At 43.8% G+C, this 25850-nt stretch overlaps 1 protein-coding gene across 1 annotated transcript; it reads right to left on the bottom strand.

Annotated features, from left to right (window-relative positions):
- Positions 1-414: 414 nt before the first annotated feature.
- On the bottom strand, positions 415-25844 carry CHP1 (calcineurin like EF-hand protein 1). Its single transcript, XM_006024604.2, has 7 exons — positions 25643-25844; positions 17957-18029; positions 8699-8779; positions 6548-6675; positions 4786-4847; positions 3289-3411; positions 415-2331 (listed from the first exon to the last, which is right to left on the bottom strand). Exons 1-7 carry the CDS (start codon positions 25707-25709, stop codon positions 2278-2280), a joined length of 588 nt encoding a protein of 195 aa, XP_006024666.1. The 5' UTR covers positions 25710-25844; the 3' UTR covers positions 415-2277.
- Between the last annotated feature and the right edge of the window lie 6 nt (positions 25845-25850).

The following is a 25850-nucleotide window of genomic DNA, read 5'->3' as shown; positions in this document are numbered from 1 at the left end:
ACTGTGAATAGAATGACTGCATGTTTGTTTTAACTCACTGTAGGATTTTTACTAGCAGCAGGAAGATCACTTCAGGTTGTCAGAAGCATGCAGTCAGGCCCTAGCTATAGGGCAACTAAGGTGCTAATAAGCCCTGTTCCCTATAGGATAGAGCAGGAGTTTGCAAACCTATAGCCCACAGGCCAGATATAGCCTACAAAACTTTTTGATCCTGCTTGTGGAGCCCAGGCTTCAGTAGCATTCAGCAACAAGGGACTTTGGCAGCAGTAGCTTTTCCTGGAAAGCTGCAGCAGCCCTTACTTTATGCCACTGAGGATCAGTCCCTGTGTCAACCTGGCTGATTCAAACTGGGTCAATCCAGACTGTAGCCTTAAGAGGTTGAGGACCACTGGGATAGAGAATCCACACAGGCAGTTTTTATAATGAAGGGTCTTTATTTATGGATTGATAAATAAAATATCCAGTCTCACTGGGACAATAAGGCACAACTGTGGATTACACCTACACAGTCAGAAGGAAAAAAAGCAACACCTACTTTTAAATAAGCAAAATCACAACATCTATAAAAACATGTACCTCACAATTGCTATATTGTCACATTCCTATTTTACACAATGTGGTCATAAAACCTGAATGTTTCTCTTGTGCAGAGCAGAAGTTTGACTTGCATTTCTCTCTGGCCTAGCCTACAATATTGCAGTCTGAGAGAGATTACAGTGCAACATTTCCCTCTGCAACTCCTTAATTAAGAGCAAATAATCCTTCAGGGACTTGGATATTCATTCTTTAAATACAAGTGATTGAGTAAGAGAACTGAAGAAATCCATTTGAGGCTAGCAGAGATAAGTATGTACTTACAGAAATTTATTTTAGAAACACATGATGCAGAGGTGTGGTAAGTACTTTAACACTGATTTTTCAGTAAAGTGGCTTTTTTTATCCCCTTCTGGAAGGACTTCCTAGGCAACTCAAAACACTCCACCTTAACTAGAAAACCCTTTGTTAAGCCACATAGTTGCATGCATGCTGTGTAAGCAGTGAATTTGGAGATTTATATTTGAATACATTCAGCACTCTTGATCCCTTGAATTTTGTCTTGCTCTTAAGTTGCATTCATGTTTTTCATTTCTGCTGTAATTGCATGAAGATTTATGCCACGTGTCAAAATATATTCTTAAATATCACTATTTAGACTAATCTGGGATGTATTATGCACTTCACTAAAACACTATTCTCATATATAAAGCTTTCACGAGTGTTCCAGTGCAGTTAAGCTTGCACCCATTATGCAGAACCAGTGACCCGAGTCGGAGAATGGATGTTAGAAAAATGTTAGTATCCAAGTTACCCAGGTATCCACGATTAGTATGAAAGCAACACGATGTTTCATTTAAATACTGCCACTGGACAGTGACAGTGTCATGAAGCCAAACATTATGCACGGCTTATTTTCTTGAATTAACACTGGCAGCAAGCCTGCATTAAATAGTTTTTAAAAAATGAGGCAAGAGAGCACTGGAAAGAGATATCCTACAGAAAAACAACCTGGGGAAAAATGTTTCGGTCTCCCTAGTTCTGTATCTGGTACCAAGACAACAAAGCATTGTTTAGAGTTCAAGTTGTCCCTCAAAACACTAACAACTCACATCTATCAGACTCTCTATCCCCATGGATTACACCCATTCAATCCATTTACAGCATCTGAAGCAACTCATAACTGCCATGGTATTCCCAGTCCTAGGACTTCAGAGCAGCCTCAGGTGAGAAGAAAGAGGTTGATACAAAGAAGCAACTGGGGAAGCAAAATAGCAGCCCTGTCTGACACTGCCATGGGACGCCGGCACCTAACAATGTATGAAGGAATGCTTGAACACAGGTTGGTTTTGCATGGTAAGCTACTTCCCATTTAAAAAAAAAAAAAAGTTAAAATTGCTACCTCTTACCTTCTCAGATTCAAAGCTTGGTGTTAGGTTTTTACAGATTCAGCAAGGGTACATGGAAGAAGACAATCAGAATCACACAACAATGCAGAGGGTGAATAAAGGATATGAAATAAAGGAGGGAAAGGACTTAAATTCTCCACTCCAAGCTGCACTGCAGCCATTTCCCTCTGTTCCTTATGCACAGGGAATGTACATATTGATGGAACAAGCTGGGGTGGGGTTGGAGATTTATTTTTTCATGCACCAGTAACAATACTTTTGGGAAAGGTGCTAGGGAGAAAATGAAGTTCTATTCTTTAAATTCTTAGGGGTAGCGAGGAATGGTCTCCATCCATCAGTGTAGAAATCGAATACTCATTTTCTGTTCTACATCCACTTTCTCTAATACCTACAATAAAATCCAGAAACAGAAGGTAAGGTCATTTGCATGCACTAGGACACACACAGAATTCTAGCTGGGATGTAAAAGAGGGGCAGGAGAAGGAACCTCTGGCTATTATGGTCATGAGAAAAGTTTTAGAGTCTACAGACAGCCTAGAGCACAGCTTTCCAAACTTTTCATGTTGGTGATACACTTTTTAGACATGCATCATTTCACGACACAGTAATTCAGTTCCGGGGGAGGGGCCAAGGGAAGCAGACGCGAGTAAGGGAGCTCTGCGGTGCCCTTCCGCAAAATTTTCTGCATTTTGCGCGACACACCTACACACTGCCGCCGACACACTAATGTGTCGCGGCACACAGTCTGGAAAGCTCTGGCCTAGAGGTATAGACTTCTCTTATTCCTTAAGAGTGGCCACTGTCAGTATGAGCCATTTTACTGCTAACTCTGTCCACAGGGTTCTTTTATATAGGAAAATCTGGCCAGTACAATAACTAGATGTAGGTGCATCTCAAAATAGAAAAAGTGACCCATTTCATGTTGACTGTGGTAGAGAGGTATTTCAAGAACTTAAGAGGACCTTAAAAAAAAGGTACCATTATTTCCACTTCCTTGTGACCCCAACCCCAAAACACATTGTCTAATTTCTGGCAGGGCACATTCAACTCCCTCTCACAGACCTGTTGCTCAGAAGTTTCCTTTCAACAGCATACTTGATATGGAAGTAATGGAACAGACAAATAAGCCATCTAATCATGTATAATTACATATTCTGAAAGGAGGGTGTCATCTGTGTCCTGCTGGAAGGAGTGGGCATGGAGAGATGTCACAGATACTGAAAGGTCTGTGACAAAGTACCAAAAAGGGAAGGCAGTACTTTCACCCTGCCATTTCCTAATCTATTTAGGAAACTGCTCAGTGATTATCATGTTTCATTTCATGTTATTACAGAGGTTTCCCAACCTTGACAAACTCTGCAAAGGAGATGGCACTATCCCCATCTTGATCAGCCTCTTGGATTGTTCTATCAGCAATACTGCCCAGCTGTTCATCTGAAATGTTTACACCAACCATCATCCGTAACACCTGCAAGATAGAGACATTATAAAATGTGAGAAGAAAGAGGTTGATACATTAAAACATGGGAACATTAAAAGCAGCTTTCAGAATGTTCATAAGTTTTGTACAATGCTCAAAGTAGCATTCAAGAAACAACTCTTAAAAGGTAGAACTTGAAAAGATGGTCATTCTGTGGAAAATGACTTTCATGCCCAAGATACCTTGCATCTTGTAGGTCCATTTGCTGTCCAAAAGTGCTTTGTTAATAGAAGGATGCACAAAAAGGCTTTCAAAGTTTGCCTTTAATGCAGAAGTACAAGATTCTCCTACAGCTCCAAGAGACTGTGGAATTCAAAAGATTTCCATTTCCAAGGAGCTGTCAAGCAAGATTCTCAGGATGTCTGACCTGGTAGTTTCAGCCACTTTTCCATAAGATTGGAAATTGCTTGATTTTTTTCCCCCGCCACCGTTTTGAGAGTTTTATATAGACTCTTGAAGCCTTACATGTTCTAGCTGTAGTAACAACTGACTAGTCAATATCCTTCTCCGCTGCACCAAAGTGCCTTATCAAGAGGAAGAGGGAAGTGGGTAGCTACCCAAATTCTCTCTTACCCTGCACTGTAACCACAAACTACTATGTCTGCTTTGCAGAATTAACAGCATGCAACTGTTAACAGAAATCCATATTACTGTAATGACTTCCAATTGCTTTCCTCCCAGATTGGTGGGGGAACCTCATCCTGTAAGGAAAGGAGGGATCAGATGAGCTCCTACCTTAAAAAAAACACACCAAAAAAAAAAAAAAAAAAAAAAAACAGACCCTTAACAAATCTCATCATCAGCTATAAGAATGTAGGCTTTTTGGAGGCATGTTTTGTTTGTTCCAGCATGTTAAACCTCCCCCACGCCCCCAAACACATAATGTAACATGTTTACGTAATGCTTTGGTTGAACTTTTGGATCAAATATCTATTCTGATGGATTATAACGCTCCTTCAGTGGAGGATGAAAGGTTTTTTGGTTTGTTTTTTTTTTAATTTTAAGTGGAAAGAAATGTTGTGATAAGTGGTTAATTAGACACTGCAAGCAGTTGAAGCCAGACCAGTTTCTAATGGAGACGCAGAAATAACCAGATACACTAGCTGTGGGCTGCTTTTGACCCATTAAACCGTATTAATTTGAGTGCCTAGGTAGGCTGTTCGCATCTTCGTTATGAAGGGCACTCTGGTTCTCCCAATTCCAGTAGCTTCAGCTGCAATTGCATTAGCAAATTTTTCTAGGGAGTCCTTGCATGCAAGGAATGATTTTCTCTTACCCCACGGAGGCCAATATTACAAGCCAGGACATCTTAACACAAACACACTCATCTGAAGTCTAGCTATGGCCTGCAGTGTTATATACCTGAAGAAGCTCATCCCGGGAAATCTTGTCATCTTTATCCAGATCGTATAATCTGAAAGCAACTGGTGGGAAGTGGAGAGTTAGTCAGCTGAATTTAAATGCTCCCATTTTCTTTTCCTAGTTGCACACAAAAACTTACAGGTTTACACAACCACTAAATATACCCATCTTACAGTTAGCAGCAATGAAGCATTTGGTAAAAGTAACCCTACAACATCAATTTAAAGTCTAACATTTTTATAATATATTTTAATTAATATTTTTAATAACAATATTTCACCCGACAACTAATAGTTTTTCTTGTCATGCACCAATTTCAATGTTTTGAAATCTTAAAATGGAAAACATTGTGCCCAGGCACTTAACTACGCCTTTTGAAACTGCATGCTGGCTGCTTATCTACTTGAGTACTGAGAGTAAGCTGCACTAGGATTTATAAAAAAAAACACCTAGGAACCTCCATAAGGAATGATTACACACTGCATTGCACTTTCAAGAGTTTCTTCCTAGCTCTGAAATCCTGGATTTAGCCATCCTTCTACTTAAATATATATAGTTAGAGTAAACCATTGACTGAAGTATTTATTAGAAGACCAGTTACTCCCATGTACTAAGACAATGAGCCAAACATTTTGGCAGGCCTGTCAAGTTAGCCCCACACCCTCCCCAAGTACCACTCTGATCCCTTTCACTTTGTTACTCAAACTGATACTCTTTCTGCTCTTTAATCTTTGTTTCCTGCCCTGTTCTTCTAGCCTGGTCCAATGCTCTACTTTCTGCTCCCTGTCCTATCTGCCACTGGGCTGTCCCCTGTCCCTTCCCCCCATCTGCTGTGTGCCACAGAGAGGCTGCCTGTGCCACTTGTGGCACCTGTGCTGCAGGTTGTTCACCCCTGTATTAAGCAGGTGCCCATTTCCTGCTCTGATGTGCTAAAAGCAAAATGGAGGGACAGTCATGAACAAGAGAGTAGATCTTTGGAGATGTGAAGCAAAGCTACAAGCTACCACATAACTTAGAGAACTGAACAGGAAAAATCCATTTTTAGCTGGAGCATTGCTCTACATCCAGGAGGTAACTCTTAGGAACTGTTCAAATACCATAAGAGGCTAAGGAAAGTGCTTAAGTCAATCCAACTTCATTGCAAGACCCTTATACAGGCATTTACATCAGTGTCATTTATATCAATTGTGAATCCTAGTGTAACAGCAGTATCCCAAGTAGACAGATGAGCTGTTTTATGGGGTTAGTTGCACACTATTACAGTGTCTGACCACAAGGTGGTAGAAGAGTAGGAAACACCTTTTCTGGGGGTAGCTCTAGACAAATGGGCTATGCAACATTAAGATCAGGGTAGAACTACACTATTTTCTTTTCTGCTCCATAGGATTCCAGTTATAGGATTGCAGAGTAGTAAGTCATGTGTTCACTCCCTATTTGCATCGGCATGGCTCATGTTTAAGCTTCAAGTCTGCAGTCAGCTAGAAAAATTCTACTGTTTAGTTAAGCCCTTTAAACAAAGTTTCAACATGTTCTATTAGCTTCTGGTACGTCTGTGAGTAGCTTTGGTTAACACAATTTCAGTACGCCTAAAATGACCTGGCAAGTCTTTATGGAATGGCATACAGAAATAAGTTTTGGAGGATACTTCCCTCCCTCCCCAATCACGTAAAAATAAAAACCAACAACTTTATTTTACAAAGAAGCAGAAAGATGGGCCAAGTAATAGTAAATACCCATATAGAAGAATCTCAAAGTTCCTTACAATGCAGCTTGTTACTCCGGCTGTTGAGGGGTTCTGGTCCATTCTGGTCTTTGCTCTTTTCATTGTCTTCAATGGGTCGGAAATGGGCCAGAGTCCTCATGAAACCACGGAAATTCACTTGGTCCTCTCTGCATGGACATTGGTAACATTAAGACAAATTCTTTCCTATAGGTTTCCTAGCGTAGTCATGAACAGAGCCCATAACAAATCAAGTCCTTAGAGCAAGGTATTTGTAAGAACCAGTTCACCAGCTGCTTTTTAGAACTTTTATTTTAACCCAATAAACCCTCGACTTTCTATTCCCATACTAATAAGTCAGTGATCAAAAAAAGTCTGCAGGTCAGCCAAAAACAGCAACAAGTTTGTTCAAGGATGTGGCAGATTACATCAGTTTGAGGGAGAACAGGGGGCCTTACTTTTTAGGTACCCTGCCACAAATTAAAAAAACAAACAAACAAATTTAGAGGTGAATTTGAAACTTGGTACTAAGGTGGAAAAAGTAGTTCTAAACAGTGAGGACGTTGCACAGAAAAGAGCCAGCCAAAACCAAACTCCTACAGAGAAGATCTGAAGACTCTAAAAGGTCAAAAAGGAAAATTATCTTTAGTAGGATCTGGTCAACTATGTTTGAAAACAGTAAGGGTGACGAAGAGGCTTTGTGATTTAGCCTAGAGATAGCTGATGACTTAACAGGTGCTGAAACCATATTGAAGAGGAAGTAGGTGGAAGTTCAAAACAGCAAGAACAGCCTCTATAGTTCAGGGGTGCTCAATCCAGCATGCTGTACCATGTCATCTAGACTGTAGGGCTCCCCACATCTGCAAATTTGGCATTGAGGGAATGGTGCCACCACTCCCCTAAATAGCAAATTTCTAGACCCATGTAGAGCCCCAGGCCCAGCATGCTGGATCAGGCACCCAATCTAGGCACATAGGGCTGGAAAGAGGTAGTGCCAGGACCCAATCTGGGCCTGAGGGCAGCACCAGGCCCCTGGGGCCCAATAAGTGCTCCAGGCAGGAAAAGGGTGATTCAAGGCCCCATGGCTTGATCCTGGTGTCTGGGGATCCATCTAGCTTGCAGGGTCAGAAAGTTGAGGACCACTGGTCTAGTTCAAAGATAAAATTTGGGGGAGGGGGAAAAAAAAAAAAGAACCATCTGAAGGGGAGATGCAAAGATAAAAGGGAAAGAATTTGCATGGATAAATTAAGGGAATGCAGTGAGAAAATAAGACAGGTGATGAGCTTTAAAGTAGACCAACTTTCTTTTTTAAAAATGATGAAAACTGTGCACCAGAGTCATATTTTACATTGGACAGAGCTGCGCCAGGATCAAGATGGGTTGTCAAGGGCATGGAGGTTTCCAGGGAAATGGAAGAGGGCATTCTGTAATTATCTGATTTGAGGTCTGTGAGGGGGTGTCACATTTGCAAGTGGCACTTAATGTCAGGCCTATTTGATACACATAATGGCAGAAGTGGCCATAGCTGGTTCAGAGTCTATTGAGGGAGACCCAGCAGAGTTTGTCCAAATTGAAGCCAGGAAGTCTCAAAGGGGTTTGGCATGAATGTTTTGAGTCTGCAGTTTTCAGGGACCCATTGTTTTTCCTACAGTTGTGCAGCCCAATAGGCTAACTGAGGAGTTGGCAGAAAGGAGGAGATCCTTCCAAGTAAGGCACTGCACGCAGAATGGAGCTGGTGACACTGTCAATTCTTTTGTAAGATCTTGCCATCAAAAGGGCAGGGAAGGTGCACAGATCCCGTTAGTAATGGAAGTGCTGCTTGAAAAAGTTCCCAGTTCTATAAAAAAAAAAAAAAAAAAAAAAAAAAAAAAAAAAAAAAGGAATTTTTTTTTAAGGCAGTCCATACAGCTTCTAGACTTTTTTCCAGAGGCTTTCAACAGCATGGCAACAAGACTAGAAAACAGGAACAAGGGAATTGTGTACTTATTATAACAGGCAGCCCACGCGAGGTAGACAAGTACCCTATATTACAGAACAGAACAGAACATGCAAAGAAGTAAGTTACCTGTCCAAAGTCACAGTAAATCCACAACAAAGCTGACACTATTTCTAATTCCTCATCTCATAAGATAGCCATAAAGCCAGTTATGGGTTTTCAATATTCACAGAATTATGCAACCATCAGCAACTCACCCTTCTGGAAAGAAAGCATTGATAATCCGGTCTCCCAGAGGGTTGATAGCAAGCTCTGGAATCCGCTGGAAGTCTTCACGGCTAAGGAAGACAGAATAAGAAAGGTTAGCATTACAGTAAGTTTATTAGAAGAGTGAAAGACTCCACAAGATATCCTCATCTGGGTTACTTCTGCAGCAAAGTACTTTGCAAATATAAATTGAACAGCTGTTAAAAGTTTATTAAATGGCACCAAGATAAAGGGGAGAATAATGCTGGGCCTGTATTGCATTACAGACAAAGTGTTAATTTTTCATGTTAATCCTACTGCTCAGATATAGACAATGCCAATCCATGCAAAATGCCAAGGCACTTCAACACTTTGATTAAATTTACAGCTGAAGTTAAAAGTAATCTATATAATAAAGATCAAATAAATCAAGGTAAAACACGTTTTGGAATAGAGTCACTTCAAATTAAATTAGTCCATTCCAGGTTCTGAGACAGTCCTGGTGCCCCAGAAGCCAATACAATTGATTTGCATGTTTTAATTTTAAATTAGTTGTCTGAGCAAGAGATTTATATATTATAATGGTTAAAGGATTCCATTTGTTTCTGCAAAAGTGCTCCTATTTTAGGAGAGCAGCCATTTTTCTTCTGTAGTGTTGCAATTTTAGCTATGTGGGTATAAATCAATACCCTTGTCTCCTGTACACACTCAATCACTGGCGTAAGTGGCAATTACAGCATTAGCTCTAGTTTGGGAAGTGAAATAAGCCAAAAGTCAGAACAGTGTTTGAGCATGGACACAAGCAAGTTACCAAAAGGTAATGGGGAAAGGGAGGAGGGAGCCAGGAAATCTGCCAGATCTGCTGCTTTGCAAAAACTGCTTGTGGGCACACTACTACCCCAGAGTTAATGGAAACTGCCTGGCCTGGCCTTTCATGAAAGAGGACTCCAATACTGTACATTAATTTTTTTTGTTTTTTTGCTGCTGGGCAACAGTGAGCATACTGACAGTTACCATGGAACAGCTAACGTAGTAAATCCCTGCCTCCTGTTACCTTGCTGACCTTCATGTGCCCCTGACCTTAACAGCATAGCTAGATCCATGGAAGGGCTTATATTGCCATTCCATTTAGCCAATATACCTCTAATAACTGTTAAAACTAGCATAATTTTTCAGTTTAGGCCAACATTGTCTGGGAAAGCCCTGCTGCAAGCGAGTCAAGCTCTAGTGGCAGACATGGCATATGTCCAGTGCAAAAACCCCTTCACTAAAATCTATTCTCTCCCTATGGAAGAGTTTGACAATTTGGAATAGTAGGTAACCTTCCTCTTATTGCAAGTGTGCACAGCACTCAACCCACTGGCCCTAAATGACCCACCAAAATAGCTTCAAAACATTAGAATAGCAAGATAGCACATCCTCCGTCTGTACTGGGTGGCAATCCATTAGTCTGTGCATGCACAGTCCAGTTACCTGCTTGCAAAATGTCCTGCAGACTTGCATCCAATCAATCAGAGCAGATCACACTAGTGTCAGCCCTCCATTGGAGACAGTACCTCAGTTTTGCATGCCTACCGTACTCACCTCAGACCTGTTGATTGGAAGTTTCAGAGCTAGACTTTTTCCCCCACTAGGTACCTATCTCGAGACCTCATGCCTGTTTTTCAGAAATGCTAAATGCCCACAATTCTGTTCGGAGTCCACTGAGGAGCTGGGCACACCCAAATTTTAAGCACAAGGTCTAAAACTGTACATCCAAAAGCTAGCTGCTGGAGAGACTGCATGCAGTGAATCAAGTAGTTATATAGTTGACAAGTTTGTTTTAAACCTATAGGTAGCAAGGCTAACAATGTTAACACTAAAAAGAGAGCAGTCTGATATCAATAATAGCTTAGCCGCCTTTTGTAGAACAAGGGAACAACTTTAGGAGGTTAGTCCTATATCCTTAGCAAGAAAGTCATCCTTGAAGCGAAGTTCATCATTTTTTCAGTTTAGCTTTAACGTCATTCTGTAGATACTCATCATGTCCATTTGTTGAGCCTGAACACAAGTACCAATTTCACTATTAGTTGCACTATGGTTAAAACCATTTGACCTTGTAGCAGAGATGAAACCTGCCTAGGTTTTTAAGCCATGTCAGTAGTGCTGTTTCCCTTGGCACATCCCTGTGTATAGGAAAACAAAAACCCACAAACATCATCTGTTGCATAGGAAACATGAGAAGCACATTAGGCATTAGTGTTATAAACAATGATATGAGTCAGACCACAACTTGCATTCACATTGGGGCAAGAGTCATTTGAACAACACTGCTGCAGTTTCAAAATCCAGTACTGAGATTACTAGAAGTAACTGCTCCCACTACTACCCCAAAAATTTTCCGCTGACATATCATTGGTTAGAATCCAGCTTCAGAAAATTTATATTCAACATTTCAGCCCCGTTGCCTGTTTTATAGCAAGAGATTAACAATTAACTACAGTTAACTCTAGAATTCAAGTCCATTTGTCCCCTCATAATGGATGCGTCAAAATGCTAGTTTTGCTCATTAACAGGACATTATAGGGTAGGCATTATAATTGGAATTGCTGAACCAGCCATAAAACCAACTGAATGCAGAGAAGCCAGTTGTACTTCATTTTATATACCAAAGCCTCCTAGAGTCATTAGGGACCTACTTCACCTGGCTAAGGCTGGAGCCTACAGGAAATTTAATATCTTTTACTTCTTCCTTGTTCGTTTGCCATGGCAACAGGAATCTAATGAGATCTTTCCAGGAACCCAGCTTCTGCTAAAATCTTGCCTCAAGATAATATGCAAAACAATCTTTAACTTCCCATTATTTTTAACCACAAGACTAGTTTGTCCAAGTTATAAAGACCATCCATGATGCTTCTCATTAGCAAGCAAACTTCTCTGCTCCAAGGAGTTTTTAAGCTTCTAGATAGGGCTCACATTTCTAGATAGGGAAACATTCCTTTCAGAGAGCAAACCAGAGCCTTTCAGGGCCAACACACCCATCTCCTTGCCTAATCCCAAAGGTTACATGGGCCATTGCTGGACACTCATTCACATTCGTTATTAGTCTTCAGTTGTTTCACGCTTGTCTAGGCAGTACTATAGAGCATGGCTGTTGAAGTCTGACACGACAGGGAACAGCAATATAGAACTAAATTATTACAAACGCAGCCATCATCAACATGGAAAATGGAGAAACAGAAGTCAGAATGAATTATTACTGGGAAGAGGAAATTCAGAGAAAAAAAAAGGTCAGAATTTGGGCACACAACTTGGAAGAGAGAAGTAGAGGTGCAAAGCAAAAGCCAAGAAGGTAGACTGGTACAAAAGTACCAACTTAAAAAGCAGAAAGTGTCCTCTTCTCCCACCACCAAACCAGCTTGCACATATTCCTTGAACACTCAAGAATAGGTTTAGTTCCTACTGGTCTAGTAGTATGTTGACAAGTAATAGTAGAATGGTTCGGGTAGTCCAGGGGTTCAACTGTGAGGTTGTTGACACCCCCCTCAGGAGTGCAATGACATGGGTACTGCTACCACAGAAGCTGCCAGCTAAAACTGCCCAACAGGCAGGGCTGTGGCGCGCACACACTCCTGCTGCAGTAGGACTCTGATATCCCTAAAGCAGCTGGAGCTGTAGCCCTTCCTGGTCTAGCTCCTCCATGCTCCTCCTGGAAAAAAGGAGGTATACAGGACAATTCCACTAATGCACTTCTGTTTTCAGAAGGAGAATTGGAGGACAAGAAAGGCTACAACCCAAGAAAGCTTCATTTGCATTAGGGTTATCAAGGAACCCTACTGCAAGAAAAGGGTGCATATTTGCCACAGCCCTCCCTGGGCTGACCATGCAGCAGGCACAAAGGGCAATTTTACCACAGCAGCATCTGCTTGAGAAGCACAGCGGTAAGCTGAGGCAGCACAAAGAATGGTTCTCAACCAGGGATGCTGCCACATTCAAAAAAGTTGTGGAAGGGTGCCCTGACTCAAGTTTGAAAGCCAATTTCTCATTACTGCGACAACAAATGGCATCTGGAAGCTCCCAAATATGCACGGTTTCTAAGAACTGTATCAGAACAGTGAGGTATGCCTAGAGAGCATTTCTGTCAAAACAGTTTAGAGCTGAAGTAACATGGAAGCCAGACAGAAGCGCAAATGTTTAAAGCCAATTCAGTTTGGCTGATGGATGCACTGAAGTGTTTGTGCCTAACAATTTACTCTCATTTGAAAAGATAAAAGGAGGAAGGTCACAGTGGAAAGGCTACTATTACAAAATGCGAGTTGAAATCTGAAAATAAGCAACACCAACTTGGGTAGACACTCAAGTGTCTATAAAATCTTAGTCATGGGCACCCAAAGTACCCAACTCTGCCTGTTGGAACTGGAGATTACTATTCATTATTTTGACAATTCAGCTCATCACATCACTGATTAAATTCAGAAGTGAAAGAAGTGTAAACATCAAAGTTTAACTAGTACTCAGACGAGCCATTTCAGTTTAAAGGAATCTTCCATTGTTATTGATGTAAACAAGAGCTGGACATAATTGAAAAACATAAGGCAATCTTCCCAAAAACTGAAAACATATCTGCTTGAAATAAGTGCCATAAGCAAGTTTAATGAAGGGAAAATATCAGTGAGGGAATGCCTGAAGTTTTAGGTCTCTACCAACGCACACCTCACCATGTTATTTATATGGTCTTTTTTCATTTAAATTTTAATCACTGCTTCTATTAGAAGCTCTGCTTCCTGCAATCCCTTCACAGCCCAGGAAGTAAGGCTGCTGTTTACAAAAGCTTATTCTATGCATCTTTCATTTAGTCCATAAAGTGCAAATCTACCCTGCTTTCTCTTTTTCATTCAACTCAGGAAATGCAAGATGACACCTTGGAACATTGTATGCGTGCACAGTAGAAGCAATACTTGCCCAGGATAGATGTGTATTTGGATTTTATCCTTTGTGATCATAGAACAGGGGTGGGCAAAATACAGCCCGTGGAAGGGTTTTGTCTAGCTCGTGGCAGGTCCCTTCATCCCACTTGGCCTAGGCAGGGCCCCCCCACTCAGCGGCCCCCTTCCCTACCCCCTGCCTCACACCCCCAGCCACCCTCCCCCTCCACACATCCCCACAACGCCCCCCCCATACTCACCCACATCCACATATACCCCCACATCCTCCTCCACAAACTCCACACCCCCAGACTCCCTGAAATATGCAAGAGTAAGATTTCAATTTGAACTATTATGCAATCACCTCTATATACATGACACAAACATACAAATCAGTACAAAAAAAAATCTTTTAAAAATAAAATTAAACATATGTTATTGTGGATGTTAGATTTTTAGTATATAATTTGGGGGGGTTTTCTGGTTCCAAGATGGCAAACCCCTTTCCCAAAAGGAGTACTTCTGGGGCAAGGGCAGGAACTAATGGTGACAAAGGTCAGAGGTGGAGAACCCGCGTGCAAAACAGTATTTCCCGCCAGTTTGTAGCCTTCTTTGCATGGTGCATTTCTTTTGCATCATAGTGATGCACGGTGCAAAGGAGTTCCCGCCATTTGTATTAAGATTTGCACCACATTATTGGCCGATCTTGATATAGGCACACGTGGCGGCTAGCGATTGGCTTGCTAGCCGTATAAAGAGCTTGGGTGGTTTCCGCCCAAGTTGGGGAGAGCGAGCGAGAGAGCAATTGGGGTTTGGGAGAAAGAGCGTGAAGATTTCTAAGCGCTGCTAATCCCTTCGAACCCAGCTTTTTTTTTCTCCTTAAGAGGGCAACAGAGGGCCGATTTACCGAACCCACGGAGTCTTAACAACTCCGGGGGCCTATTTACCGAACCCACGGAGCTTCAACCACTCCGGGGGCCAAACGGCCTCTAGCCTCTCCCCATCACCGAGCGCAATCCTAAGACGTATCCCTTTCCTTTGAAACTACCAAACCCGCGGAGCTTCAACCACTCCGGGGCCAATTACTGAGCCAAACCCACGGAGCTTCAACCACTCCGGGGTCAATTGTCGGAGTCCTCTAGCGAGGACTTAAGCGGAGCTGAGCCTGGAAAACTGTCCAGCCTACACCACGACCATCTTTGGTGTAAGTAAACAATCTTTTAATCAACCATTACGCGTCCGTAACTAATTCTAGCTTGCCACCGGTCTTCTTCGACCCCGCGTGCCCGGGCTGCTGGCCACAGCCCGCGTGCGCAAAAATGGGTCCGCATATCGCTCCCGGCTTGCACATGGTGACATGGACATCTTCCTTCAGGCTTTCATGGCATAGGCTGCATCTTAAAGTAATGCATTATGGACACTCCCATCCTGTTCATAATCACATGGACCACCTCCACTACCATGAACAATTACATACCATTCCGGCAACTACAGTAATTATAAAACAGACAGCTAAGTATTCCTGTGGGCAGTTAACACATTGTATATGCACTGCCAGGATTTTCTTTAAACCTGTATTCAAGAGACCAACATGTGCAAACTTTTGACCTAGAGTTCTTGGTTGTTCTAGTGAAGAGCAACTTCTACCCAGCTGAGGAATTGTAAAATCCACAAGCCACACACTTACACAACACCTTGTATATTAAATAGGAAAGTAGTCCCACTGTTCTCAAATCAGGTCTTCTCTAGAACTACACTGTGCTTAGAATCCAATTTGGCAAGATTCATTTAATCACAGTTTCTATACTTGAAGTTGTGTCCCCCCCGCCCCGTATCATGCTCCTTGCCATTGTTTCAAAAGGCATTAGTACTAGCCATTAAACTGCTCACTTCAACACCTTACATATGCTCTGAAACCAACAACTGTGGACATGTTAGACAAGGAAGTTTCATAAATTCATAGACTGTAAGGGACCTTGGAAGATCATTGGGTCCAGCCTCCTGCACCAAGCAGGAAAGACAACTGGAGTCATGTGACCCCAGCAAGGTGACTGTCCAGTCTCCTCTTGAAGATTTCCTGGGTAGGCAATTTCACCACCTCTGGAAGGAGCTTATTCCACAGTCTGGACACCCCAGTTATGAAGTAGTTTTTCCTAATGTTGAGCCCGAAATGGTCTTCCAGGAGTTTGTGACCATTACTCCTAGTTTTCCGCAAGTGCCCTGGTGAACAGTTGCTCACCGAGCCCTTGATGTACGCCTCTGATGTAGTGGTAAGCTGCTACCAAAGTCCCCCCTCAGTCTTCTCTTTTTCAGGCTGAAGAGTCCCAGATCCCTCAGCCTTTCCTTGAATGGCTTGCTGCACAAGTCTCTGATCCTACGGGTGACTTCTCTGGAGTCTCTCAAGCTTTACCATGTCCTTGTTAAAGTGCAGCACCCAGAATTTCACATAAGTCATGCGTCTCTGAAAAATTGGGACTCCCTCCCCCGCTGCTTTTAACTTAAAACAGCTCCCTTGCAGCCTGGCTACATCTGTCAGCAAATAATTGTTTTACAGGTGTGACAGCTTCAAATTTGAAGTTTCCACAGGTATAGGATTCAGCTGACAAGCAGCCACTACCTTTATTCAGCAGTTTAAACCCCTTACAAAGTACACTTAAAAGAGACTATTTAATCTGTGCTAGTGTTTGAGAACCTGAAAATGGATACTTAGGGCTAGAAGTGCTTTTCAAATAGCTTAGAACCCGTTTGGCTTGAAATAAGGTGGGTAAACTTTCATTGAACTACTTCACAAAAGATGTCTTTTCACCCAAATATGAAAGTTTGAGAAGTCCATTACAGGAGGGTTTTGGCTTTTTTTTTTTTTTTTTTTTTTTTTTTAAACTGGAACTAAGCAACTCTTTAGACTTTGCATAACCAAATCCTATTTTGTCCTGCTTCCTTAAATTCAATTAATTTAAAATTTGCAAGCTATCAAAGTTAAATGATAAAACATAAAAAGTCAGTGATTTCAAAAGATTAGGGGTAGGATAGTACTGCAGTGTGCAATCCAAACCCAGAGGAAAGAGACAAAGTAGGTGATGGCATAACAAAGGAATAAAAACATTTCATGGATGAGTGTATTTGGAAATAGATTTAGCAAGCCAAATGGTGAAAGGAGCTGAAGGGAAATTTTTCTGAAGAGGCAGCTTAAAGCTTATTCCTATCCCAGAGGCTCTTCATGGCTCCTGCACAGTTAGTACAAAGCTTGGGACTTTCTGTAGTCCTCCAAGTTATTCACTGCTTTAAAAAAAAAAAAAAAATGCATATTCACAAAGAATGAACATTCACAAAGTTACCAAGACTTTGTTCCCTTTTGTTTATTTGATTGAGCATGTATAAACACTTGCGTACTAAATAAGTGATGCAATCACTCCTTACTACAAGTGAATGATTTGCATATCAAAGCAATGCCAAACGATAACCTGGCATCAGAGACAATTAATACTCTGTGACTCAACAGTAACTCAGCCCTTTTTACTCAGCGAGAGGAAGGGAGAGGATGATAAAATTAAGCAACTTCTGCAATAAACATTTATAACAGGGGTGCTCAACCTCTGGCACCACATCATCTAGACCACAAGGCTCTTCACAGGTCTTAAATATGGCAGTGGAGGAGTGGTGGTATTACTCCCACGCTAACAAATCTTCTGACTGGTGGGGAGCCCTAGGCCCTGTGTGCTGGACCATGTTGTCTCAGCCCTGCGCACTGGGATTGTCAGGGGTGGAGGCAGTGCCAGACCCTCAGTACCCAATCCTGGCACACATCACTCAATCAAGGTAGACTTAGACAAGCTTCCATATGCAGGGCATTCTTTATTTGGGCCCCACAAAAATCCTTGCCTCACACATTTCCTGGACCAACAAAGCTACATGATCACTCCAACACTACCAATATTATAATAAGGAAACAAAATCTATTTGTAAGATTTGAAAGTTGTATTTAAAACACAGTCTCAAAAAGTATCTACCGAGTATGATGTGCTTCTGCTGGCTCAGCTCACTCTTAATTTTACAGTAAATGAATATCTGGAAAGCATGTCAGTTCAGGAAGTTAAAAAAAAATATGGGGAAAGATTACTCTCCATCAAGTTTTAAACTGATTAGAGAACTAGTAGGTAGAATAAAAGGAGCCTTACGTACAAAGAGAAAAAAAAACCCAGAATTTCTAGTAAAAACAAGTATGAGCCAGTCTGTTGTAACAACACTGGTGATGCAATGAATCAAGTAAGAACCTGTATGCAAAAGTCTTACTATATTCATAGAAAACCATCATAACAGATTTAGCTCAATACAAAAAGGTAGTTAAAGTTTAGAGACAAGGCCTACCTCAGAGTCCCATTTTCTCCTTTGTCCAGGCTGGTAAACCGGCTGTACAGACGGGTGATCTGACTGTGGGAAACTGGGGAGAAGAAGAAATTAGACAAATTAACATCAATCCTATATACAAATAGGCCCAGTACCCTGAGATAGACACAGTACAACAAGCTGACTTTTGCCCCTGGGGCAGGGGGCTGGACTCAATCTTCCGAAGTCCCTTACAGCCCTGATATCTATGAAATCTATGAAGCTTGCAGATGATTTTGCATCACTGTCTGGGTGGTGCTTTCTGTAACCTTCTCACCACCCCCAGGAACAAATTCAGGGTTCTTGCAAGAATCTAGGCATTAAACACATTAGAATGCACATATGTATGACCCAACAGCCCAACGTCCTTGAAAGGAAGTTCTGAAAAACTATCTATAGAGCCCACAGTCTTACATTGGTTTGTAAGACTTGTCTGCATCAAAGCCAAGACAGACTCCAATATCTGTGTCTCTACCCTGAACCCTAAGTATTAAGCTCCAGAAATCATTTTGGAACAGTCCACATGGAAACAATCACTCTCCAAATCCCCAGTCAAGTCTGAGTACAGGCTCTACACTTCAGCTGTTGTAGAGTTCACTATATAAAGCCCTCACAAAAACCCCAACATCCATTTACTGTATTGTCTGTACAGTGACAAAGTAAAGCTCTCTTCCATACCCATTAAAGCCTTACAAACCATAATTTTTTAAACCAAGATACTTCCTCCTAGAAAAAAAAAATCTTGCCAGGAATAGCTTAGAAAGCAAAGCAGAAGTAGAGAATGCACCAAGCCACTCTTCCAAAGATCTGTCCGAATCCAAATCCATTTTTCAAACCTAATTGCTGCAATGTTTTCCATCTTTTGTAACACATTTAAGATTAAAAATACATCACTAAAAACCATCCCACACAATACATGCACATCCCTCCCTCCAAAGGCAACCCACTTTATAGAGCAGAATAATAATATTCTCAGGTCACGAAGACCAACATAACACAACTAAAACCAGTTACTATTTACTGCAGACTTGTTGGGCGAGTAATCAAAATTACAAAATCAAATCAGGCCAACTATAAAAAGATATTGGTAACCACAAATGACATGGCATTGCCAAAGACATTAAACATTAGGAGTGCACTGACAGATTTTTGGGGCTGATACCGATAGCCAATTAAGGAGGCATATTGGCTGATATCGATTCGATTTCCAATGCCAGCCTGGCAGTGTGGAGAGCTATGTACAGATGGTATGGTGGAAGGTTGGGGGGAGGTTCAAGGCCGCCATGGTGAAGGAGGAGTGGTGTTGGGGCAGAGGCTATGGCAAGAACTGCCCAGCTGGGGCAGCTGCTGGAGTTGCAACTCATCCAGCAGTCACGAGGAAGGGGGCAGCTCCTGCCGCTGTATGCCACTGGTCTGGCAGCTGTAGGTCCAGCAGCTCACCTGCTCGTCCAGCGGCTCCTGTGGCTCATTCGGGAGAGCATGGGGGGCAGGGGGAAGGGCGTATGCCCCCAGATCTGTGTAGAGCAGGGTGGGCTGGGGCTGCACCAAGATCTTCCCGGTGGGACAAGGCTGAACATGGGGCTGGTGGCAGCAGTGCTGGGAGGGGGCTACAGCACATTTTGGGATGGCTGCAGCCCCCCCCCACCACCACCACAGCCCCCTCCCAGCACTGCTGCCTCCAGCTCTGCCGGGAAGAGTTTGGTGCAGCCCTGGCTCCAACCCACCCCGCACAGATCCAGGGCACCCACCACCGCCCACCCCCCAGTATGAGTTCTGGCTACATCCCACGACCATCCTGGCTAGGCAGTGGGCCCCAGCCCCACTCCTCCCTCACCACAGGGGCCTTGATCTGCACCCCCCCCTTCTCCCTGTCCCCTCCCCCCAAACCAGACTTACCAGCTGGAGGCAGCTCTCCAGCTATGCTCCTCAACGCCTACGTGCTATGCTGCAGCTGTGCACGTGCAGGGGCCTTTTACAAGCCAAATTATCAGCCTGATATGGCTGATTTCCAATTAAGATAATTGTATTTATATCAGTGCTGATCCAATATCAGCCCGATGTATCGGTGCACCTTTACTAAACATCTTTTTTAAAGTCTTCATAAGACTAAAGGAAAAACTCCTCTAGAATCCAGACTCTGAGCCAGGCAAATCAATATGTGGACGACAGCTCAGGAAGTTCTATCACTTCCTCAGAACTTCAGCTGTGCACTAAATTTGATAAACAAATGGCCATTAGAGCCTTCTAAACCCCGATGTCTACATGAAACCTCTCTGCAAGGTTTCCTTATAATGGGCACATTAGCTGCTAATGTGGCACTATAGAAATTCAGGAATTTCAAAACATAGTTCTTGTTTGTCACATAAGCTTACTCCTGAACAGGCTGCATAGCAATTGTCAGATCTTTATTGACTGGGGTCATTTCTTTTTTTTTTTTTTTTTTTTTTTTAATTAAGTTTGTTCTTTAACCAAGTTATTTGTTTAAGCTCTACTGTTTCCTCTCCAAGACAGCCCGTCAGAGGCTGCTTACTCCATGTTTCCTTGGCAACCTTCCATCTTTGATTAGGGTTGGGCAATTTGCCTTACTTGGAATTGAGCAATCTCATAGGCCCTGGTGTTTTACCAAGCAAAACTCATTACATTCCAGATTGGGGTGGGCAATATATGGCCCACAGGCCAGATGCAGCCCACAGCAAGATTTTGCCCAGCCCACAGCAGGTCCCTTGGTCCAGGCAACATCTGGCCCATGGCACATTCTGCCACCCCTTGGGGATGCAGCAGGGCTGCGGCTGGACTGCCTTTCTAGGCAGCCCAGGCAACGGCAGCTCCTTCCAGCTGTCACTGATGCTGGCCCCAGCCTTGTGGTACTGGTGGGGACCCACGTGTACAGCCCGCTCTGTGCCCACTTCAGACTCAGCCCAACACAGCTGACTAGCCCTGGACCAGCTGGAACCTGAGCGCACATCTCCAACCCCGGCCTGCTGCACACCTGCTCTGGACTCGCCCACCCATGCTGAGCAGCAGCAGCAGGGCAGAAGCTGCTGCTTGGTTCGGGGGGAAAGCAGCCGCTCCCCTTCACCACTGCTGGGTCCTTCTTGCCACAGCCACTCAGAACCCGTGCCCGGACTCCCCTGAGGCTCCTCTGCATTGCCACTGCTGCCCTGCTGGGTGGCTCAGCAGCGGTGTTGAGGGTGGTAGATAGAAGCCACAGGGCAGCCCGTGCACTGGCTCCAGGTGCCTGCAGCAAGAAGGGCCTGACAGCAGTGAGGGGGAGGGTCTACTCCCCACCCCTGTTGCCCACCAGCAGCTTCTACCCAACGGCTGCTGCTGCTCAGCATGGGCAGACGGTCCAGAGCGGGGGGGAGGCAGGACAGGCTGGGTTTGGGGCTGTGTGCGCAAGTTCTGGCTGGTCCACTCTGGCTGGGGCAAGTCTGGAGCGGGAGCAGGGGGCCAGAGTTGGGGCTGGGTCTATGCACTGTTGGCTTTGGCAGGGAGGAGCTGCAGGGCACACCGGCTCTGGGCTGTCAGCATGGGGGGTGCTGACTGGCCCACAGCAGCTCCCCAAAACTACCTATGTGGCCTGCAGGCCCAAATAATTGCCCACCCCTGTTCTAGATCCAAGTTGGAACATTTACCAGATGCATATGAGAGAAGGGGTGGTGGAGAGGAATACCAACAAGGTCCAGGGCAAACTACAGGTAGAAGGTGCTGAGATTTAGGACTCCATCACTTGGATCACCTCCCAGCTTGCTAGTGCTTAGTTAATATGAAGTTTTCTTCAACAGCTGCTGAAGTAGAGAAAAAAAAACATTGTCTCTCCTCCCTGCTGAGTCTCACACGTGCTGAAGAAGGGAAGATTAACACCCACCTACCAATACACATAAGCTCCCTCTTTAACCCTCCTTTCCCATGAGAACTGTAATGCCCAACTCTACTCTTCAGAGCTTTCTTGAATGAAAGAGAGATGAACACTTGCCAACATTCAATTTTATCCAGAACTTGGGGGAGGGGGAGATGAAGCTAAAAACTACGCTCTGGAAGCTCATACGTCTCTAGTACCTTATAGAGATTAATGGATTCAAACTGCCTGACTTCAGACTAACACAGCTAACCACATCTTTACGCTATATCTATTTCACTTTGCTATTGCTTGACAAATCTGAGAACAGAGGCACTAGAGCAGGAATGGACCAACAACCTTTATAAGTTACAGGTCAGAACAACCCAGCCCCAGTCCAGGGTGAACAAGGTGGCTTTGGCAGCGCATTAGCAGCAAGGGGATCTGCTTGTGTTGGCACCATGGCCAGGTGTTGCTGCTGCTTCTCCCAGTCCATCCCCTCCCCACCCATGGCATGAATGCAACTTCCAGATAATGGGGAACTGAGCCAGGGCCAGGCAGCTGGGAGCTGCGACCACAATTCAACCAGAGGGAGAGGGGGGGCTGGGAGTGGCAGTGGCAAATGCAGATGTAGCTTCCAGCTGCCCACCCCTAGTACAGCTCCCACAGGGGTATGAGTAGAGGCAAAATCTTTCAGCTCTGCAAGCCAGATTTGGATCTGGCCCACAGGCTATGTTGCCGACCCCTGTCCCCAAGAAAGTTACATTCCTACTTGTCCTCATTGGTGAGACTGTGGGAAATGAGACTTCATGAAAATTTTAACCCATTATATTTCAAATTCACTTCCAAAATTTAGAGATTTACGAGTTCTTAAAACAAGAACTATGCCTTATTTCAGATTAAGGATTTATACTTAGTGTCTAAGATAGGCAGTGTAGTAACTGTCAGAAAATTTCCTGCAACAACTGTTTATGGGTGGAGGAAAACACCTAGAGTGACATTTTGAAAAACATTAAATATCAACTCGCATGGTCAGAAAAGCTTCCCTCACTTGCAACCAGAGGTTTTTTTGGTTTTTTGTTGTTTGTTTGTTGTTGGGTTTTTTTTTTTGGGGGGGGGGGGTGCCAGGGAGTAAGGGGAAGAAAGCATACATGCCAAACTAGCTTCAATGCCTTTTCACTTCTGAGAAACAAAGGGAAGGAACAGACAAAACAAAACCTGCATCAGGCATAAAACAAGATCACATGATCCAGAAAATTCTCAGACAGGCAGACCAACAGGTATTCTATGCTAGAGGTTATGTTGCACTTCACAGTCCATGCTTAGGTGTGTTATTTCAGCAAAAAGGGAACAGAGGGTGTGAGCTTAATGGGTCATTCCTGTGTTTCCTGAAAACCAAATGTTGACAAGCAACATTCTGCAGAAGGGGCATCATTCACCACTTTCCTACACTTGCACTTCAGAGGAGATCCTAAGAGGACTTCAAAAGAAAAGCTCCAAATAAGATCCCAAAGTGATCAGAAAAAAAACCAAGAAAACAGCAGTACTGCAAAGACGAGCAGGATTTGGCCTGGTACTACCTCCATCTGTAAATATGCAGTTAAAGTTCATCAAGTTATCACTCAGGAACCTGCTGGAAGTTACCAGCTGCTTAGCAGGAAGTTAAAGGGAATTTCAAACCATTATATTTCTAAAAAGTCTTACCTGAAAAGGTGGGTTTTCCTAGAATTACTGTTATGACCAGAGACTAACAAGAGGCACAGTTGTGAAATTGGTTTGCTGACCCAAAGCCTTTTTTGATCCATACCACACAAGAAAGCAGACAAGTGGAACATAACCTAGATTAACACTACCAACCATTCAGCTTCATAACTTCTGAACAAGTAAGCAGCTGCTTACAAAAAGCTTACCTAAGCAACACCAATTTATTCAGTCAATAAAGGGCAAGTTCTCTGCCTTCTGTCTGACTTCAAACTAACTTCGTATTACTTTCAGACGCCATATTACTAGAAAAGTCCTCCTTTGTTTGGAGAGGGAATGAAGAGATAAGAGGATACTTAAAAGCTAAAATGCACCACAAACAAGCATCCCACCAAAAAATTTTATGCTTCAACCAAGTGCTGCTACACTTGTGCTCCTACTTCCTGCTATCCACCAGATTAACACGGAGACAGAAGGGAATGGATACCCTGGGATGATTTCATAGCATAAGCATGGCACGGTTAAAGGTCCAGTTTATTCCATTTCTGCTAGATTCTCTTCAAGAACTATTTAGCACAAAGTATCTTTTTAAGAGTTGATGGCCATTAAATGTTCTTGTGAGTGATCCACTTTTAAAGCCATACTTACACTGCAGGTCACCAACGTACACAAAACAAAGTTCAGTGACAGAATACTATCTTGTACTTTGCGTAGGCATTTACAACTGTGCAAAGTATTACTGAGGTGTTAATGGCATGGTGGAATTTTCCAACAACTTCACGCACTGCACAAGACAGAGGAGAATCAAGTTCCTAAGCAGTGACTATTAATTGTATTTTTCCAGTTCATAAAGTCAGAGACTAATATCCTGCCACAGTTTACAGGTGACAGCATGAACCAAGGTAGAAAAAAGTAATCTTCAATCAACAGTTTGTTTCTACAAATATATTAAAAAATCCAAACCATAAAATTCTAAAAAGAGAGACAAGGATAGATTAACAAGGTAAGCCAAAAAAGCTTGAACTGGAAATGCAAGTCTCACAAGACAGCCAAGCAAAATATTTAAGTGCCAATCAGGGCACAAGCTCTAGCACCTGCCCTTGTCACAAACTGCCACTCTGCTGATGATACTCTAGGTCAGGGGCAGGCAATTATTTTGGGCAGAGGGCCGCTTGCTGAGTTTTGGCAAGCCATCGAGGGCCACATGACAGGCAGCCAGGGGCAGATAAATATGAATTTTCTAAAATTTTTAGGGGCTTCGCGAGCCAGACAGAATGACCTGGCAGGTCGCATTCAGCCTGTGGGTGGCATTTTGCCCACCCCTGCTCTAGGTGTTCATTAGGCAGAGCCAGAGCTCAGCGAAGCTCTAGGAATTATCTCCCAATATTAGCTTGAACACAAAGGATGGTGTAAAGGCAGCGTTTCTTAACCTGTGGGTCGTGACGCACAAGTGGGTCACAAGAATATATGAAAGGGTCACGAACAAATTTAAAAAATGGATTCTCCTTTAAAAGGAGAAAAACATGGGAAATAGTGGCTTTTCGCTTGAGATGGGCAGAATCCCAGCTCGCAACGGGCTGCTTGGGGCCCCTCGTGCCCTCCCTCCGCCCATGCCCCACACACTAGGGCCTGGGGACAGCAGGTTGGGAGCGAGGGGCACTGGGTTGGGACTGGCCATCAATGTTTACAAGTGGGTCCTGGTCCAAAAAAGGTTGACAAGCACTGGTGGAAGGTACCAATGGTCAGGAGTCTGCTGACTGACCACCCCCAGATTTTTCCAACAACACTGGAACTAGCTCCAAGACACCTGGGAGAGAGAAAACAAGAGGGCAGAAGGGCCTTTTCCATTTTTTCCCCTTAAAGCATGAACTCTGTGACTAGTTCCAGCCACCTGCTGGGCCAAGCCAAGTTCCACGGGGGCTCCCACGGTTTCCAGAGAAGAAAGCTCGTGGGTAGCTCCGTGAGAGAAGGGAAAGCCTCGCGGCGCAGCACACCTCCCGCGGACCAGGATGCACAAGGCAACAAGCGACGCGCTCGCAGGTCCTCTCCTGTCCGCAGAGCCCCGGCCCGCGGCCCGGCCTGCGCCTCCCGGGCCGCCCGCTGACCACCCGCTCCCCGGCCGCACTCACAGCCCGTCTCCTTCTTGATCTCCTCGATCTCCTCGTCCCGCAGCAGCGTGGAGGCGCGGGAGCCCATCGCGCCCGGCAGACCGCACGTAGCGCGGGGGGCGACACAGCAGGAACTGCCAGACCGACAATCCCGGGCGCTCACAAACGACTAGAGGCGCGAGCTCGCGGCGCCGACGCCGACGCCGACGCCAGCTGTTAGCCCCGCCGT

This window comes from Alligator sinensis, unplaced genomic scaffold, assembly GCF_000455745.1.
Source record: "Alligator sinensis unplaced genomic scaffold, ASM45574v1 scaffold108_1, whole genome shotgun sequence".
NCBI lineage: Eukaryota > Metazoa > Chordata > Crocodylia > Alligatoridae > Alligator > Alligator sinensis.
The sequence above is the reverse complement of the archived record's forward strand: the minus strand, read 5'-3'. Positions and strand labels throughout refer to the sequence as shown.